This window comes from Coturnix japonica, chromosome 4, assembly GCF_054131305.1.
Source record: "Coturnix japonica strain WE chromosome 4, WE-NBRP24, whole genome shotgun sequence".
Classification (NCBI taxonomy): domain Eukaryota; kingdom Metazoa; phylum Chordata; class Aves; order Galliformes; family Phasianidae; genus Coturnix; species Coturnix japonica.
Window position 1 is genome coordinate 81,219,765 of NC_140666.1, and position 20,507 is coordinate 81,240,271.

The 20,507-nt window shown below is 36.7% G+C and overlaps 1 protein-coding gene across 12 annotated transcripts in view; it reads left to right on the forward strand.

Annotated features, from left to right (window-relative positions):
• The window catches only part of SORCS2 (sortilin related VPS10 domain containing receptor 2), a 513,640-nt gene that overhangs the window by 292,871 nt on the left and 200,262 nt on the right, over window positions 1-20,507 (forward strand). For all 12 annotated transcript variants that reach the window (XM_085547395.1, XM_085547396.1, XM_085547385.1 and 9 more), the window contains exon 3: window positions 3,094-3,193. In XM_085547395.1, the coding sequence (XP_085403521.1) occupies window positions 3,094-3,193 (100 nt within the window). The remainder of the gene's footprint in view (window positions 1-3,093; window positions 3,194-20,507) is intronic.

The following is a 20,507-nucleotide window of genomic DNA, read 5'->3' on the forward strand; positions in this document are numbered from 1 at the left end:
TGGCAGTTTGAGATAAGAAGTGGATAGCTTTCTGTATCCACTGAAATGCCTCAAGCAAAAATGGTCAATGCTTCCACAGCATCCAGGCCCATGGTTAAGAAATCAACCCTTTGACTTCTTGCTTGGGTTTACAGAGTTCTGCTATTGTGCTTCCACTGCAAATAAACTGCACTATGGAAAGATTTTTCTAAAGACTCTTTTTACTCCTTATATCATAAATTTATCTTCTTAGCATTTTACCTTAAAGTATTTCTTTTCATGAATTTTTAGAGAAGAAAGAAAATACTTTTCCTGATAAGTACAAAAGGTTTATGTGTTTTTTTCTTTCTTTTTTTTTTTTTTTTTTTTTTCCTTTTTTTCTTCTTAACACTTCTGACATGGTACAATCTTATTTTTTTACACACAGAAAATAAAAACAAAAAAGCTTCTCTTCTAAATTTGGTTCAAAATACATTTAGTACTGCTACTTAATATATACCCAAAGCAGGCATGCACTGCAGTCCCAGAATTCATCCTCCCCAAACCTGCAGCTGAGTTATTGCAGAGACTTCTGTTAGTAAAATGTTAATTCTTTATATATGCAGAGTTGGGGAACAGGGAACACATAGCTCAAGTAAAAGAGCTGTGGTCTGGAAAGCCAACTAATCTTTTGCATGGTGCTTCCCTTAAGCAGCGTCCTTGAGTTACATCCTCTTGTATATAGATTTCTCAAGGAGTAGCTGGTATTCTAGGACTACGTCAAAGGAAAAAAGTTCTTTGAGTATGAATAATTTTTTTTTTCTATAGATCCATGATCTTCTGCTATCAGCATGGCACATCTTTATGGATATGCATTATCCTATTGTGTCAGACTGAAATTAGAATTCTCTTTTTTCCTGATTTTTTTCCCCTTCAGTTAGTTCATGTCTATGAAAGAAATTAATTTTGACTATAGTTTTTCTACCTTTCTCTGAAAATATCTTTTTTAACTTAGCATACTTTTTTTTATATAACTTTATTTTTTCTTTGTGATACTTTTTATAAGTACTAAGAATTAGAATAGGAAGTTTTAAACTAGAACTTTTTATCTGTTTTGGGCTTCCTCCCTCTGCTCTTTTCATACCTTGATGCAGTTGTCATCCCCATCACTCCTGTGGTGTCACTCTCCAGAGATCCCATTGTATTAATCTTGGAATTGCCTATTCAAGGTAAATTAGGTTGTCTTAAGGTTCAGAGAATGATTTCAGGATTTTATTACTGGGCAAGCAGCTGTCCTGCTATTATTTCCTCAAAGACAGTATCCTGGGCTCTGTTTCCAGCATACTTGTTCTGCATGATCTCAGAACGTCTGGCTGAAGTCAGTATTGTACTCTTTTCTTCAGTTTCTTTTCTGTCAAACACCTCTGGCAAATTAGATTCAGCACCGTTCACCCTATTCCCCTTAGAATTTTAATTAGCTTGGGGTAAATACCCAGTGCAGTGCAATTGTACGTATTTGATTTCTACATCATCATTTGTCTGAACCGAATTGCTCTGATTGCATTAAGTTTTGTAATGCACTGTTACATATCTTCAAACAAAACTACACTATGGAAAAAAAAATTGGATCTAATCTGTCCAGGTGTGACTATAAAATGGATATACTTTTGGCCTCAGGCTGTGAATATGATCTGTGTATCACAGTCATTTTTGACCCATACACAGCGCAGATGAATAAGGTAAATACACGTGATTATTTACTTTTGTGCCTTTGGGCCTAATCCAAATGTATTGTAACATTTTGCGCATGGTAGGGAAGTAAGGAAGTTGGAACTTGATGATCCATGAGGTTCCTTCCAAACCAAGCCATTCTCTGGTTCTGTGACTTTGTACCTCATGTTCTTGATGATGACAAAAGCATAAAAAACTATTCCAAGACCACAGCTAGAAGTTCTTGCAACATGTGGACAACTGGACGAGTGATAACAAAATAGCTTCATAGCATGTGTCCTCTGGATCAAGTGTCCTTCTTGGTGGGATGGGGGCAGATGGAGGCCAGGTGCCCTCCTGCAGGCAAGTGGGACTGTTCTGCTTTGTGTACCTTGAAGGAGATCTGCTCTGAGCCATCTGTCAAGGACATGGTGAGCTAGGGATTCCTTGTCTCACTTCTTTACTCAGTCTTGTCTATATGAACATCAACAATAACTCACCTGGGTGAGGAGTATGCAAGGAAGAGCCCATTTATGAGCAATAAAAATGGCAGAATAGTGCTACAGGACAGAAATTGGTTATAGGCTGTCCTCAGTGTCATGCTGGGAGGGGCACAGGTAGTGATTATCTTGGATAGGCTGGATGTGAGAGCTGCAGTGTGTGATCACAGAAATACTTGGCAGGGCATCTTCAGTTCTGTTTAAAAAGAGATGGTTATTCCAGTGGGGAGAATGTAATGGCATGGAAGTCCACCCAGCAACCATCTGTTTTAGGGGAGGCTTCTTGGTGGAGGAAGGGACCGGTGCCTTAGATGAGTCCCCTTCCAAATGAGAAGGGAAAAACTGTAAATATGAAGAGACCATATGGTGTAATTTGATGCTGTACAGAACAAATGTGGCTTCATCCAAAGTCATTTAATTTTGGATGTGACTTGCTGTGGGTTTTGCTTATTAACATTTTGCTAAACTAATGTTTTACTTGATCATTGATTTTATACTTGGCATTGCAGGTGCAGGTACCTAAATCAGATGTCATTTCTTGCCGTCAGGTTTTCAGGAATTTCTGAAACAAAAGTTTCTGAACTAGTTTCTGAACAGTGCTCCCATTTGTCATATTCATAGCTTAGTTTATAAGAAATACTGATGGTCAAGTACCTGCTTTGATTTTATTTATTCAGAACTGTAGTGATCCTCTGAAAAAGAACTTCAGGAGTTCTTTTGTCAATTCCAAAACCCTCTGATTTTAGGCCATAATTGTTCTTCACACAAAACCATGTTCTGAAATGGCAGAGAATGGAAGAGAAGTAATGAAAATGGATAGTTACACAAAGTGATCTTTTACTTGTTTATTTACTTATTTTCCTCGGAGCATTTCTGTGGTGAAGCCTTTAGAAGAAAGCACTTACAGATGTTTGGTTTCTTTCAGGTCCTCAGATTTTGGGACGTTATATACAAAGCTGAATCTACAGCCTGGGATCGCCACTGTTATTGACAATTTCTACATTTGTCCCACCAACAAAAAAAAGGTATGTGGCAAATTTTTATTTATTTATTTATTTTTTTTCCTAATGGAGAAAACTGCAAATATGAATGTGAAATATTTTATTGGCTTTAAAATATGGGAGAATGATTTTCACCAAGTAGATAGTCACCTTAGGTATATCTGTGGTGTATGGAACTGGAATATTTCCTCTTGATGAATAATATAGAAGGGGAAAAATGCCATGAAGGCTTTTATGGCCACTAACTCCTGGGTATGGGTTTTCCATAGAGTTTTCTGCAGAAAGGAAAAAGACAAATCCTGTGATTTTCAAATACCCACACAAATTCTGTGTCAAGCTTTCAACCTCTTCATTCTTTATACACTATTTCAAAGTCCTTTTGGATGTTCCTGAGTATAAAGTACAGGAATGGGACAGTCTGTCATTTAGAATGATGTTTATCCTGTTCAAAACCTTAATTAAAAAATAACAAACACCTCTCCTTGAAACTCTTTCTTAAAAAGTGTTCCCACATCATTACTGAACCAAGAAGCTTTTCATGGCTTCTCGAAAGATTAAGTGGACTTTATAAGTGAGAATGAAATCGACCCATTGAGTGTATTTACAATGAATGCTATATTAGAAGCAACAAGAAGAGTGATTATGAGGAAAAAAAACAGTAACAACAGCCCTTCTATGTCTGCAAAATTTAAACTGCAAGAATTGTGAAATACATTGTGAATAACACAAACGCGGTAGGTCTTTTGTGAAATAAGAATTTTCTCTTGATAGGGGCCTTTTAACTACAGAATTGATTTCCTGCAGAGGCCACTGATTGGAAGGACAGTCATAGTTGTGATTATCTGTCTATTCTGTTTAATCAAAAATCAGTGGAATTTGGCGAGGCTGCCTGGATGATTAAGTACATATTTCATTTCTCTTGCAATTGTGACTCTTCTTTTGTGTGTGTGTGTTTGTGTGTGTGTTTGTGACCAAGTTATGTTATGCCTACATAGCATATTTTAAATGTGTTTCAAAGTCAAATATTATTTCTTGGAGTGGAACTACCACCAAGCGCATCAGGATTCTGTGCTCTGTCTGTCTCAAAGCTGAGATTTAGTGTTTATTTCAAGTCCAAAAAGAATTTTTTAAAATCTTTACCTATTTCAGTTTTGGGATTGAAAGCTAAAAGGATAAAAGCTCAGTGGGAATTTTTTCCCATCTCACCCAGCTAGAGCATAAAAGCCTGTACAGCATGTCACTGACTGTGTGATTGTGCCAGTTGTCTGGCAAAATAAACAGTGTTAAGATCACGGCTGAATTTCAAGCCCGAAGGACACACTGAGGTTTACAAAAAAATCTCTCATGTTAACACTATCTTAGAAAAACTTGTTTTCTACACAGGGCAACTTGAAGACTTTAGAGATAAATCCAGCTTAGTGAACTAATATTATATTGCAAACCACTTCTTACACAGTTTTTTGGGGTTTTTTTTGGTTTTTTTTTTTTTGGTAGTCATTAAATATGTTACTTTTATGTTGAGTTTTGCTTCTCAGAAGACGAGTTTCAGTAGTATGCAAAGAACAAAAGCAGAAGAACAAAGGACTAGGATCTGCTGCAAGTTATTCCAGAAGGAGATATGTGGATGCATGTAAATGTACATGTATACACACCTACACAGTTGTAATAAATCTGAAAGGATTATCATCAAACAATCTAGATGGCATCTTCAAGCTGGTCTTGGAGGGGTTGTGGTCACACACAGTAAGTGGGAAATCTCTAAGAACTTTGTCAGTGGACAAAATGCTACCAGCTGACTTCACAAAAGTCATTTGGAAAGACAGAAGAACATTTCTCCCTTATCTTTTCTCTTCAGTACAGTTATACAAACATTTGAGCTGAGCAAAAGTCTCAGGATTTGACTCTATACTGATATTACTAGACTTCAGATTGCTATGGTGTGAATTTTCTTCAACCATTACACATGTTTTGAAATGTGCTGAAAATGGGAGCTGTGATGGAATGCTGACTGTGCTTCCTGGCAGAGAGCATGCACTTTAAATTTAAAGCATAAGTAGTCCCATGCTATCACTTAGCGTTTATGGTCTGGCATTGTGCATGAAAGCAAAGATAAAAGACGTTGACAGGGATTTTTTGAATAGTTTGCATATTGAATGTTATTCTGTGCTTTCATTTTGTTTACATGTTATAGACCCCATCTGTGGAAGAACTGATACTGCAAATATAATGTTCTGCATTTCTACCTCATTGTCATCAGAGCTTTAATCTCACCTGATTTTCACTCTAGAATTCAGGTGTTTTGTCAGGCCTTCTCCTTCTGTAGTCCATAGAGAAACTTTGGTCCCTCTAGTCAGTTCATCTTATTAAGGTCATAGTTTATTGTACTTACAAAAGTAAGACTGAGTGGTCTTGTGTAAGTTGCTGTATGTGACTTTGTTACTCTTGTGGGTCTTCAGTGAGTTCACACAGAGACAGAATTTATCATTATTATTATTATTTTAATGGAATTAAATATTTACAAGAAGGCTCCAGTCTAGTTCTTAGATTGACAGTATTTCTTTGGGTTTATCTCTGCCTCTATACCAGCTTTTGGAGTGCATTAGCGTTACAGTCAGCATGCCTGCAGTCAGTGAGGTATAATTATGATATAAAGACCAATGAACTTTCAAGTGTTCTTTACACAGAAAATGTGAAATTGTGTTGGAAAGTTTTGTACCCTATGAATTGCTTATTTGTACTTTCTTATGATGAGTCTTATCCTCCCTATGTCATTTGGCAAGCAGTTAAAATTCCACAGAATCATAATGGTGTTTATGATTAAGTGCATTTGCAAATGGTTAGAACCAGATAGTGCTCCATGGAAAAGGGACTGAATTCAAACAAAATATAATAAAGCATTTTCAGCATAGGCTATAGGAATGCAGGGGACTTTCAAGTAGCTGGTGGAAGGAAAGAAATCAATTATAAAGCCCACTGAATCCATCAGAATTGTCATGATTCTTTTTCTCCATTACTCTTGTATGTTGCGGTGTCCATAGATCTGCCAGAAGAATCAGTATGGAATTGTATCAAGATCATGTCTACAAAATCTTTTGTACATGGAGTTCTCTCTGTCTGGGTCTTGTTCTGGCTGAATGCACTAGAATTCTGATGTAATGATTGCACTGCTGTGGTTGTCGCAGTCTATGAAAGCCAGTTTTGACAAGAAATGACGACAAAGCTCTGAGAATAGAGCTTTAGAGGGCTTTGTGTTACTCTGAATAGCCTTTCTAATGAAATCATCATATGAAGGTGTGAGCTATGGCTGTTCTGAGTGTGATTCACAGCTGAACTGTTGTCAGGAAGCAACACAAAGAGGAGACATCCACTCCTACCTGCAAAAGATCATGTAGGCTCAGTCTGGATTGCTACCAGACAATAGTATTCAGAGAGTTAACACTAATTAAAAGTTTACAATTCCTGAGTACATATTCTTTGCTTTATGTTGTGGTTGCTTTTAGTGAAGTAGAAACCTGCAACCAGAGCCAGGGAAACTATTAATCATGTTGTTCTTAAATGATGCTGGAAAGTTGTAGGGTAATGAGTATAGATCGCCTACGCAGCCTCTGACAGTAAGTTCTGAATTTGAAATACTTTTTCATTGGTCATTGACATAAAATAGTCTTAGTCTTCGTAGTCCTTGAAGTACTGTGCATTGATAAGGGCTATTCTTGTACTTTAAACAACAAAACTTATGTAAATATCTTGTTTGGAGTAATTACTCTGTGCTGATAGCATCAAGTAATGCAGGCATTCTAGAATGTACCACAGTGACAATATAATTTGATCTGTATCCTCTGTTTTCCAAGCCAGCATTGTGATTGTGGTTATGAAGTGATGCACACAATTCATGGAATAGGAAATTACACTTTCCATAGTGTAAATCTGGAGTCAGCTAAACAAAGTAAATTCTTTTCATAGAAGACAAAAATTAGAAGAATTCGTGTACACCGAGCTAAACTGACAACAAAACATAACATTTTTCTAGGTCATACATGCTGTTCCATGTCGAAGTTACATATTTATTTAAATTCAGTATAAAATTGCTGGGGAGGAGCTAAATGAAAATGCTTATCTTTTCCCTCCTTCAGTACATATTTTAATGGTCATTGATGCATATGCATTTGATGCATCCATTGTTTTGGATATACATGTTTTGGAAAGTGGCCGATAAGCAATGTATATTCAGGATTTTCACATTAACAGAAAATAAATGTTTATTGTGTCAATGTTAATAGTTAAATGGGTTGAACAATTACATTCTCAGCTGTCAAAATAACCAATAGCTGCAAGATTTTCAAAAGTAAAGGGCAAGATGACAATGATGTCCTTTTGCTTGACAAACCTTGCTGAACACACAAAATAATAATAAGAGTGTAGGCTATCCTGATAATATTTCAGGTCCTGAAACTTTAAAAATCGTATACATTACGTGAGATAGCAAATTGGTGTTTTCTACTGCTATAAAAGTGTTCAAGAGGCATCTGGTTTGAGCGAATTTAGTAGTCATTAACCAGTAAATATGTTTTGACCTTTCAGAGCAAAACAGGTGGTAGTGGAAGGCACCAAAAAGCAGCATGGTTGCACTTACTTGGAAGGAATAATTGTACTCGTTGTGTGCCCCAGTGGCGCAGGTGGTAGGAATGCCGCATTGCAACACCGGGACCCGGGTGTTCGAATCCCCTGTGGCGCAAGTGGTAGAAGTGCCGCTCTGCAGCACAGAGGCTCGAATCCTGGGGGTTGGACTCGATGATCTCTAAGGTCCCTTCCAACCCGCACGAGACTATTACTATTACTATTACTATTACTATTACTATTACTATTACTATTACTATTACTATTACTATTACTATTATTATCAGTTTCCTTAGAGAGGATACCAGTATGTCTAGAAACAACTGAACAGAATTATCTTACACTTTAAGGTAGGTGGTATCAGCTAAGAAATTATGTCTTTAAATAACCTGAGTAGTTTCTCAAGGAAGGTTTCACTTTGAAATTGTAGTGTATGATCTGTGTGTTGTAATGCATCGTCTCATAATTATGAAGTGTTTCTTCCTGTCACCATTCAGTTTTGTTCTAGTGATGCACTACCAAAATACTGATGTAGTCTGACTACTTAATTTTGCTTCAGACTTCCATCCAGGGCTGTCCATTTATCCTCAGATTTTCCAGATGCTTCCAGAAGTATGCCCAGTAATCAAAAATTTACCCCACTCATATTTTGCTTTAAGTGGCTTGTTGGGAGAAGCAGTCCTGGGCAGAAATTCTGGATTTCTTTACACACACCTGATGAGCAATTGCCCAGTTGATGTCCACTTGAGGAGAGTATTATATAGAAGTGGAATTATGAATGCTGTGTTTGATAAACCAGGGCTTTTTCAGACTTTGAGTATAAGCAGGACTGCATCAGAAATATACAACTAGCAGGATTTTTGCATTCTAGCTCCTCAAAACACTTCTAATAATTCAGAGGTAATAGCAGTATTACACTATTTAAATAGGACATAAAAAAAATGTTTTTGTTTGGTTTCTATAAAAAGATTTAAGTGCTTTCTTTGTACTTCACTTTGATCTTCTACCGACGGAGCTTGAAAGGAATTCCATCTCTTCTTGAATAGATGCATTGTTATCTTTGAGTACTTTTCTTCATGTATTTCTTCTAGAACACTGACTCATACAGCTTGAGGCTGCCTTCAACTTCTGTTCATTTCAGTTTTGCTCTCTCCGACCTCTAAAGGTTTTATAGTTCAGCACCTGTAGACCATCATATAAGGCTGTAGTTTGTTAAAAAACACAAACAACAAACCCAAATATAAGCAAAACCAAAACATCTGAATAACAGGACAAGTTTAATGGGGACTGGTCTGTAGGTTTGCCATTGCATATATTCATTAAGGTAGAGGGTGTGTGGGCTAAAGGGTGAACACTTGCATAGACAGTATTATTATTATTATTATTATTATTATTATTATTATTATTATTATTATTATTATTATTATTATTATTATATAATTTTATCCTATGATAAATGTGATACTTACTGTAGAGATCTCAATTTAAACTTTTGAAGTAACCTCCCGCTTTGATTTTCTGGCCTAATATGTAACTTCTGCATTGTTTTGTGCCCAGGTATACAATTATTCTAAGGAAAAATAGTCCTGTCTTTACTACATGCTTATTATGGATTATTTTGTTCTGTTTTTATGAATTTCCTGTCTAAAACTCATTTATCACAATTGCAGACCAACAACTAAAAAAAATCCTAATGTTAATTAAGTTTACTGTAGTGAAGCTAACTATAAAAATGTGGGAGTACAACATACAGAAATTGGCGTGAAAATGGAAAATACTTTTAAACAAGTATTTAGATGCCATTGTGCGTATTATTGGCACTTCAGAGGTATCCATTTATCTCCCAGTAGTTTTGGGAAGAGAAGGAATCCAAGAATCGTATTTTCAGAAAGGAGAAACTCTAGGCTGGGAAAAGTAATGCTTTAAACCAGAGGGCTTTAAGATCTGGGATTTTTATATGGAATGTGTAGAAAGAAGGCAAACTTCACAAAATTTAGACCAGAATGTCATTTTTATCATAAACGTAGAATCTTATATTTAGTCCCAAATCTAAATCTGAGGCATATGCCAGAGAAAAATCTAATATGTGATGGTAGATACACTGGACAGGTGTCTGATTTTTTGTTTTCCTTTGTCTGATCTATGAACTCACTGGTGTTCAAGGACTTCTCAGTTATTTATTTACTTGACTTAACAAATGGGCAGTAAAACTAAATCAGTTCACCAACCAAAATTGCCTATGATCGTTCCGTAGAGCTTTTCTCTGGCATGCAGGCAGACTTTTTGGCATTCTATCAAGAAACACAACTATAATCTTCTACTCATTTGGATATGAGGATCTCACAGCATTGTTTTTGAAGGCTGTACATTGCTATAAGAATGGTAGATTTTCTCATACAGAGCTTGAAGACTTAAAGTGGCAAATTTTATAAGTAATGACCTAAAGAGAATGTATACATGGCAGAGTGACATCTGTCATGGATAAAAGAATGGGGTCCTGGCAACTTAATCTAGTGTCTGATCTAATGCTTAGCAACCCTACCCATGTCAGGGGAGCTGGAACTAGATGATCTTTGAGGTCCCTTCCAACCCAAGCTATTCAGTGATTCTAAGAAGAAAAAAGTAGGTTAGTGTATCAGCAGAACTGAAACCTTGCCAAAGGAAAGAGCAGAAAAGATAGAAAAATTGTAAAGACGGGAATGATAAAGGATTAGTAACAAGTATCTTACAGTACATAATAAGTAATTGGCTGCTTGTGTGCTAGAATGAAGTGGATGCAGTTGTGTCTATGGAACAGTCAGATTTCTGCTAAAACCAGCATGCATGAGATAAGGTCTTTCTTTGATGAATTTAGACTATTTATATCTATAGCAATTATCCTCTGTGTTGAGATTCCTTTCATGCAGTCATTTACTGATACCCAGCATACCCTGAGGTATGTGTATCAAGGTTTCTGTGTTACTGAAGAGAAGAAATTGGAACCCTTTCATCTTAACTCAGTCTAAGCACAGCAATAACTAACCACAAGGAGAATCTTAAGGAGATAACATAAAAACTGCTACATGGTATTTGAAGAAAGATGAGTAACACTCATCAGGAGATCTACAAGGACAATGTACAGTAGGCATATTCCCCAGACATCCTCAAAATAATGATGTAACAAATTTGAAACATATTCATAATGCTTGCTGATGGATCTTCTGCAGCTCCTGGGGATCTGTGTGTTTCCTCCTCATTTCCCCAGTGATGGAGAAGCAGCATGAGTCCCAACTTCCATCTTTCATGCTCTTTTAGCTTTTTCCAATCTACTGTTTTGTCAAATTCTGCTTCTCTTTGCTGCAGCTGCTCAAATTCCCTCCACTCACTCTGACCATACAAACAGCTTTTACTCTCCTGGAAGCAGACATGTAGCAGGACTATTTTTCTTCAGGGGTCAGCATGGAAGCAGAGTGGAAATGTATGGGGTTTAAGTTGCTGGCAGCATACTCATCCCATACTACAGGGCTGGAAGAGCCCATGCCCCACTGAGAATCCCTCTGCTTGCTGCCACCAATCCTTACTAGCGGTAAAAATGCTGCCTGTACTGCAGTCTCACTGCCATGGCACAAACATTTGTAAAAGTGAAAGGACTCCTAAACTAAACCTCACAGCTGTATTCCAGTGATTTTGTATATTCCAACCTCTAAAGCAGTGCTTTCTGACACTCCCTAGAAGGGATGAATATAACTATTTTCTTACTTGGGTGTAATTCTGGAATTATCCTCAATTCATGGGTGCCTCAGCACTCTGCAGCTGCAGACTTCTAAAAAGGGAGAGTAAGTATGACAAATACATTGTAGGCATGTTCTTCTCATGCAGCCTGTACCATTTATTTGAATACAGTCATCAAAAATTCATGCAAACATAAAACAGGATTTTTCTTCATTTCCCACTGTCTGCTTCTGTCAGGCAGAGAAAGGTTCTTACTTATGGAAAGTGCAATCTCATGTGTTTAAATAAGCCAGCTCTGAGGCTCTTTGACAGCGGTCTCTTTCACAGTATTGCAGTAGAGGTAAGTTTTTTCCATCCTTGAGAGTAATGGACCAGGTTGTTGTAGTCCCTTTATACCTGCAGATTACTATCAAATAGTGGACCCCCCATAATTCCTGCTTTTGCATCATTATCTATCTGTCGATTCCTTTAATTATATTTGAAGTGGAATCCTCTGCAAACACCTTTTCTCGTGTGTCTGATTCATATTTCTCCCTCCGTTTCTTTTTTCATAACAAATTTTTAGCAGCCTTTATTTCCACCCATCTCTTAATCTCTTACCAACTTTTTGAGTTTTTTTTTTTTTATTTTATTTTTCTTCTTTTCTTACTTCCATTTGTAAGCATTACTCCTTTTTATACCTTGCAAGTAGTTTCTGGATGTAATTAAAGCTTTTTCTTTCACAGTTAGAGTTACTGAAGAAAAATGTTACTGAAGAAGAATGTTACTGAGAAAAAATGAAACCAATAGTTTGCATTTCAATTAAAATTGTTATTTGGAGAGCGGCAATAATAAAAACTTCTGCACAACTTTGTTGGGTTAATGACAAAGACTACTGACAAATCGCTTACTCTAATTCACAAAATGAATCTCCTCAACAGCAGTACTGGGATGATTCAATCAGGGAGCTGTTAGCCAGGAGACCTGACTTCAATTTCTATGACCTTGAGTAATCCTCAAGTGCTCTGATGCCGGGCTTCCCATTGCCTTGAACACTGTAATATCATTTGCCCTGTGGAAAAAGCATTTTGCCACTCTGCGATTTGACAGTCTACCTTGAGGTCAGATAACAAGGATTTGCAAAAAAGTGTGGAATGGGTCTGCATTGGTTTCCTTATTTATAAACTTAAGACAGTAATACTACACTACAGTGTTTGTGATTATATATAATAATACATAATAATAAATTGTAAGTAATATATAAGAGCATGTAATATATAGCATATAATGTATAACTTGTGCCATATCATATAGTGCCTAGTACATAGTACATATATAATACTTAATGCATAGTATGTATTGTATTAAATGCTAAGTATATTTAAGATATCATTCTGAGGTGAATGGTTATTTATTTATAAGTTATTTATTGAGCTGTATTCCTGCAGTACTGAACAGCATTTTAAGATTTGCAGCATGGTGAAAATAATTGTTATAAATAAGTTCCTATGTTTTTCAGGATTGCTTAACATTTATCACGTATGGCTGTTTCAAGTCATAGGTAATAATTTGAGTATGATGGCAGCATTTCTGCTCTCACATAAATGTGGAATTTAAACTACTTGCCCCAAGCAGAACAGGATTAATTTCTGCTCTGATTGCTGGAGCTACAATTTATGGGTTTACAATCCTATTCTCAGTCCTCTAAACAATATTACCACTCCAGGCATTGAAATAGCATTTAGATTTAACTTGAAAATGCTCTCTTTCTTTTCTGGAAGACACTAAGTGTCTACAAGGAGATCTTGTGGAAAGGTCTGGCAGGAGTAGTGCCTCAGGTAGTTCTGAGGGACTGTGCAGTGTTTAGCTTTTAAAGCTTGGTGCCAAAAACTGGTGACTACTTGCATAAAGAGCTTTGCTTTCAAGGTAACTATGGCTACAGGAGTTGGACTGGCATCGCTGAGAGTAAGCAAACATCCCATGTCCATTTAAGATATTAAATGCAGTGGAGTCAGTCATCTTTAACAGTAATATATGTCCTGTTTATTTAATTCAGTCATACCTGTGAACTAATTTTTCCCGCATTGCATCAGGATATTCTGTGCTTAAGTACTTTTACAGTTTGTTTGTGATGCAGTGCAGACAAGTATAAATCAGGGTGGTTTTGGCTTAAGTTTTGAGTCTGTCCATGAGAATAATAGTGTCTTGTGCTTTCTATGGGCTCCAGCAAAGACATCACTTCTGTTACGTGCTGTAGCTGAAGGTCGGAGAGGTGCTTTTCTGCTTTGCACTGGAGCAGGAAGTCTGGTGCCCTAGTGCTTACCAGGGCCCTGGTACATGGGGTTTCTGCTGTGCTTTGGGACTGAAACACAGAAAAGATCTTTGGAAACTCTCTCAGTGTAAAACACTGCAAGGCCCAGCCATAATGTTTTGCTTGACATAGGCAGATTAAGTCTATAAAGCTTCTCTTTCTGGAATAAAATGCTGTTCTGTAAGTAGTAATGTTCCATTCTAATATTGTTTAGTATATTGTAAGGCCATATTAAATCCACTTGTGAGATGTAGTCTGCCATAAGATCTCAAAATCTTATGTGCTTGTGGATGATTTTGTGTCTCCTGTTAATAGCTCTGGAAATTCTGAAGAGGTTATATGATTTCTGTTTTACAGATGTGGAAACAGAAAGATGTAAGTGACTTGCCTGGGAAATAAATGAGAGAAATTTAATAATACACTGTGTCTCTAAGCCAGCTTCAAGCACAGAGCTGCCTTTCAGCCCCTCACCAACATAAGAGATTATATAAATTGGATACATATCCAGAGATGGGTTTCTAGGAGGTCTATTGATACTGTCGATATTATCAGTGGACAAATATATGAAAGATTATTCTTGAAAAAAGATCAGAATTGATCACTATTGTAGTGTGAATGACTGAAATATGGGAAGTAGTTTCAATAGGAGAATTATAATTAGCTTTAAGCAAGAGTCAAGCAGTTGTTTTTTTTTTTGTTGTTTTTTTTGTTTGTTTGTTTGTTTTTTTGTGTGTGTGTTGGGACTTTGCAGGATTAAATAGGTGAATGCACAGAATTTGATAAAATGTTTAGCAGTAGATCTTTTAAGACTAAAGGTGTGACTTTAGAGCCAAGTTTCTTGAGAACTTTACAGAAAGCTAATTTGTGATGATGACAAGGAAAGTTCAAAAGCTGTTGGGGCAATTTAAACTTCATCTTTGAAAAAGGTGTACTCAGGAACAAAGGGAGATAAATTTAGATCTAGGACCTTATTTTTAAATTCTCCATTGGAAAACATCTGCCCTGTGTTTCTGCACAATTTAATGAATTGACTTTTTATTCAGCACCAGTGAGGCTACACCTTGACTGTGTTCAGTTTTGGGCCCCTCAGTACAAGAAAGACATTGAGGCCCTGGAGTGTATTCAGAGAAGGGCAAGAAAGCTGCGAGGGGTCTACAGCACAGGCCTTATGAGGAGCTTCTGAAGGAGCTGGAATTGTTTAATCTGGAGAAGACGAGGCGATGATCTTAGAGATATTTGCCTACCTTTATGATTCTATGAATCTTAATGTGCTTTATATCTGTCACTGTGTAAAACATGGTTAGAGTAGGATAAGGTCAGAAATGTTTTTCAGTCCTATGAAGAATTCTGAAAAATTATACCCTAGCTTACAGATGAAAACAAACTTACAAAAGAGTTGATGGATCTAACATAAGGAAAAATAGTTGTGATTAACTGAGAAATTTTGCTTAATCTGTGACTCTCTTAAATGTAGTGCTTTAAAAATATCCTGATATTTACTTATAAATATCACAAATGCTCCAAATAAAGGTCAATATTTGAACTAGGGAGTTTATCAAAATCAGAACATGTTCTGGAAAATAGGCTTTACTGCTTCAGAATTTAATGACCAAAATCTTTTATTCTTATCTATTTATTTATTTTGTTAATCTCAAATCATCAAATCATTAATGTATTCTATTTTACTTATTTATTTTTTATCCCCATGGGATTCCTTGGTTCATTACCGAGGGGATTGTTGTCTTCATTTTTCTTTTAAGTGAAAACATTAGGAGGCAAATTTGTCGGGCTGATACTCACTGCCTGCATGAGACACTGCCAGATTTGTCTATTTGTTTTTTTTTCTGCATTAAAAAAATCGATGATTTAGGTAATTATGAGTTATTTATCTCCTTTGAACATTCTGATGCATTGGGTTGGCCTTTTCCCCCTCTTTTTTGTGCCCTCTCTGGCCGGTGAAGCTAATGCACCTTGTTAGAAGCTGAGTCTAACACTTTGCCATTCCTTAACGCTACTGTGTTATCTGTCACTGCATTTAAGCCATGTTAACAAATGTAAGCTAAGCATCAACCAGTTAAAACCCACAGAAAGGCAAAATCTCTAAATGCTTATGATAGCAAAAAAATGTTATTGAAAGTCACTGTGTGATGTGCTGACAGAACCCAAGGGTCAACTTGTCTGCCTTTCTTGCTGGTTAGTTTATAAACTTCAGCCAACGAAATTATCCACAAAGAACACTGTGACTGTAAAGTGGCAGTGACATCTACTGTGAAAGGTGAAAGAATGACATAAGAATGCACAATAATTTTTAAATTCCTTCTTTAATCCAGTAAATGTTTGTTGATGGCTGGACACTAGAATATTGTTGTGCTTTTTCCCTGAAGGATTTTAGTTTTCAACTTATTTTGATTCTTAAGGAATGGCAAGAATCAAGATGAAACCTCCCATATAGACTCTCCCAGCTCTGTTGTACTATATTATATTGTAATCAAGCATACTTCAGATTGATGACCTTTCATCTAGGGCTGTTGTTTAACAGCATACAGTGCTGCAATCTGGGCTTTTGTGTGTTTCAAGTATTGATTTTCCACATAGAGAAAACTGCAATAATAACCTGGGGAGGTCTGGCAGCATGGTGACCTGGTTTGCTATTATTCCTTACAACTCTAGGCAAAGCAGTCAGTTCCTGGCAGCTGGGGGCTGTAACCAGATCTTCCTCCAGCTTTCCTTTCCAGTTTCTTTCAATTCAATTTCTTTTCTTCTCTTCCCAGTTTTCTTCTTTTCCCAGCACCCCAGGAGCAGCAGTGTTCATCTCACTCTGGATCACTGGGCAGCTTTGCACTACTAATTGCAGATCATTGGAAGTTGAGTGAGAAATATTGCATATCAAATGCTGTTATGGTCAAGAATCACTTCGAAAGGGTGCTCTGCTTTGATAATAATATAATATATTAATATATATTATTAATATATTGTTTCTTTCCTTTGGACAAAGAAATGTGCTGGTACTTTCTTGTTCAAAACTCTGCCAAATTTTTCTTCTTCCCTTCCTAAAGCTCTGAGGTATGAATCCCATTCACACTGGGGTACCATAGTGATGGATGGCTTACGAATACCAGAGATGGAAAGCGTGGGGGTGGTTGCTGTGGTGTGCATAATCCCCTTGTGCTCCTTTTTATATGAGGGTAATTCTGTGTGAGGAACCTATGATCCAAATTAAATGCTCTCCAAGGCAATTGAGCAAGACTGCAGGGAGCAGTGGTGCCTTGTGAAGTTGAGCTGGTAACTCATGTCAGCACTTGGTGGTTCTAAGGCTATGTCAACAGATGCACCAGATGCTTCTGTAATCCTTCATATATGTTTACTCGATTTACTGTGGAAATGGGTTCTCTCACATGACTGAGATTACTTACCTACTATTTCAGAGTAAAGCATATAGTTAATATTTGTTCATCACATGTAATGTTGGGTATGCAGTATTTATAGAGTCTTTCACTTGGGATTAACACTGGCAGTACCACACTAGTAACAGCCAGTTGCCACGGCTGCTGCTTATCAAAGCCAGCTCAGTTACCCTACCTTGGCTGAAGCAGTGTAGGCTCAAACTGTAAGTGTATTACCCAGGAAATACAATGCATTTGATACCTATTTGAAGAGACTTCACTCACTTCAAAAGTCTCAGGAGACAAAATGAGTTACTTCTGTGGCTGAATCATTGAACAAAAGAGAAGCCATTCATTATCTGAAGGAACAGGACAGCATGCATTTCACTGCTGGCAGCTGACAGCCTTGAAAAATATGTTCTTGTCTTCAGGGGAGCATAAACATCATCGTAAGAGGTATTAAAACAACATTTAATGAGTCAAGTTGCAATCAAGTTAGCCTTAAAAGTGAAGAACAAGAAACGTATTCAAAATTTTGGCAACTGCCATTTTACCTTTGTCTTTTCTTAATGACAGAGAATCCACTGAGATTTCTCACAAGTTTTCTTGAGCTTTATAATAAAGAAAGGTGCCCTGGGCTATTTTTCCTCTCATACCCAACCACCTTGAAATTCTAACCTTAGGAGTGAAAATAAAAACATAAAAAACAGGTAGAATTCCTGCTTCTGTTCTCTTTCCTATTTAAAAATATTGAGTTTGTCACCAGAGGGGAGAACTGTGGAGCTGATTTCCTTTCAGGAAAAAGCAAACTGTCGATTTTTATTTTTATCTTTTGAAATAACACTTTGACTACCAAACAAACACCCTGAAGAGTCAATTCTGCAGATGTATGTAGTCCTAAATTTGTCATGTCTGTGTTCAGATATCCATACCATCTGTCTTATGATTAAAAAAAACCAAACCTATTACTTGTGACTCTTCAGGTTTGTATTTCATAGTGAAAAATATTAGTGACTCCCACACCTTTTGTAGCTTTACACAGGTAAATAAGAAAAGACAGTAATGATTAGAGACTTTTCATGCCCAGCAGCTTGTAAATACTGGGGAGAGTAGGCAATTCTTGTAGAAGATAAACATGAAAAGTGTTTGAAATAGTTTCCAAAGTCCACATATTTTCTAGAAGGTTGAGAAATCTCATCACCACCATTGTACAATGATGAGACTCTTCTTTTGTTGCTGGTCTGATCAAAAGAGGTAACAGCCATATTTATGACACATTAATTAATGTGGAAATCCATAAAGATGTTGATACCAAAGTCTGAGATTGTTTCACTCTTATGAAGTAATGAACATCTTAATCACTTGAACAGCAGTGCTATTGTGGAACACTCAAGTGTCAGTGCTGTTGTGGAACACTGAAGTGTCAGGATGTCAAATTGGTATAGAGGCAATTGCAGCAACCTGTAAAAAGTAGGCAATATAGAGAAGTGATCCTATTTACATTTTGCTTGATTTAAATCAAAACTGCTGTGCTTAGTTTCCTAACCCATCCTTCTAGAGCTATTTGCTGGATGGGGTATAGGCAAGTGGGAAGAAATGATTTAGATGTGAGGCTTCTCAATTCTGATAATTTTGCACCTCAGGATTCATTTATTTCTTAACAGAAATTGTGTTTTTAATGGAAGATGGGAAGGATTAAAGAAAACACTTTCATCTTCTATCTTGCCATGGAAGGCTGTTAGCACTTGGAATTTAAAAGACTGACCTGTTCTATATTCAGAAATAACTCAGAAAATGAAGTCAATCAATGTAGATTATCTCAATAGATATTGGATAAAACTGTTAGTTTTGCTTTTTACATCATGAGAAAATGGTTACACTAGGGTGGCTAATAATTGCCTGAATGAATGATCTCCTATTCATCAGCATACCTCATTTTATTCCATGTTGACTGCAGTTATTAAGGTAACAGAGTGGTTTGTGCATGTGAGATTGCATTCCACTGACATCATTGTATCAATACTTGGTCTCATTCTCAGGAGGACCGGTTCAGTTGATTTGTGGGTGGCAGTAATTAGTAAGTAATATGGAGGATGGAATAATCTCTTAAACATTTAACTATTTTGTTTTCCATAGCTGTGGGCAACATGGAAGAACATCACAGGCAAAATGTGGTTTTATTTTAGATTGGTTTGTAAGAAGTAAAGTAGGCAAATATACTTTTCAAGACATAAGCAAAGGGGCATTTAGCAAAATCAGTTACAAAATTTCTTCTTTGTTAACTTGTGTCCCTATCATTTCATTTACACATCTCCTGGAGCCTAAAACTTTTGTTCATCACTAGAACTTGAGTGTTGAAAATAGTTCCATAAGTCTTGTATGCACTATGAGCATGTTTTATTATCATTTCTTCACCACATAGAATATAGCTAGATATGTGCAATATGCAATATAAATATGATAAGAAGTGCCACTAGAGCTCATCTTTGATTAAGAATCTGTTTTATTCTCTTCTTAACAAGGATTGACTGGATCACAGGCCATTTCATTTAGGAGGCTATATGTGAGAGCTTTGTTGATTTTTAATTTTCCTCCATTGATTTTCAGCATCCAGAGAGCACTTGTTCTCTAATGGCTCTCTGTGTTGGTGTTTGCTTGCAAATTGAAGTAAAAGATAAATGGCTTTCAGGGTAATACCTCTCCAAGGGCTTCCACTTGAGGGCTGGTGGCTGTTAGCTGAGCTGCTGAGTGTTTAGAAAAGTTCTGTGCTCAAAGAAAGGCATTCCTGAGCCTCTAAATGTGGTAAAATGAGTTTATTTCTTGGCTTGTCTCGACAACGATCCCAAGTTAAATTATGGTTATTTGTAAGGAATAAGCCCAGTTAGTCCACTTATTTTTTTGCTGGAAAGAGAAATGCTCTGCACTTTTCTCAAAAGGGGTTCAAATGTTTTTCCTCAACAAACAGTTGATTTTTCAGTAAAAGAAAGGGGCAAAAACTGCTGCTATTTGGTTAGTTATGAGCAAGTATTTGAAATAGAATGTGGTAAAGTTATGCTTGTGCTAAGATTGAAAGTTTTGGCCTCTCTGCTGGAAGATAATATTTTGAAATGCCTATAAATTTAACTTCCAAAATGTTTGCAAGCTCATGAACCTTTAATTCTTATTAAGCATTAACTTGCTTTACATATGGCTGTTTGAGACCTGCATTTTGCATTGACTGACAGTGTTCTGTCTTGGAGCCACCGCTAATTAAAGAGTACTTTTTTCACTCCTTCTTTACCTAGTTAGGAAAGACTTCAGTATTTAGGAAATGCATATGCTGTCCCAAGTTTTGAAGCAG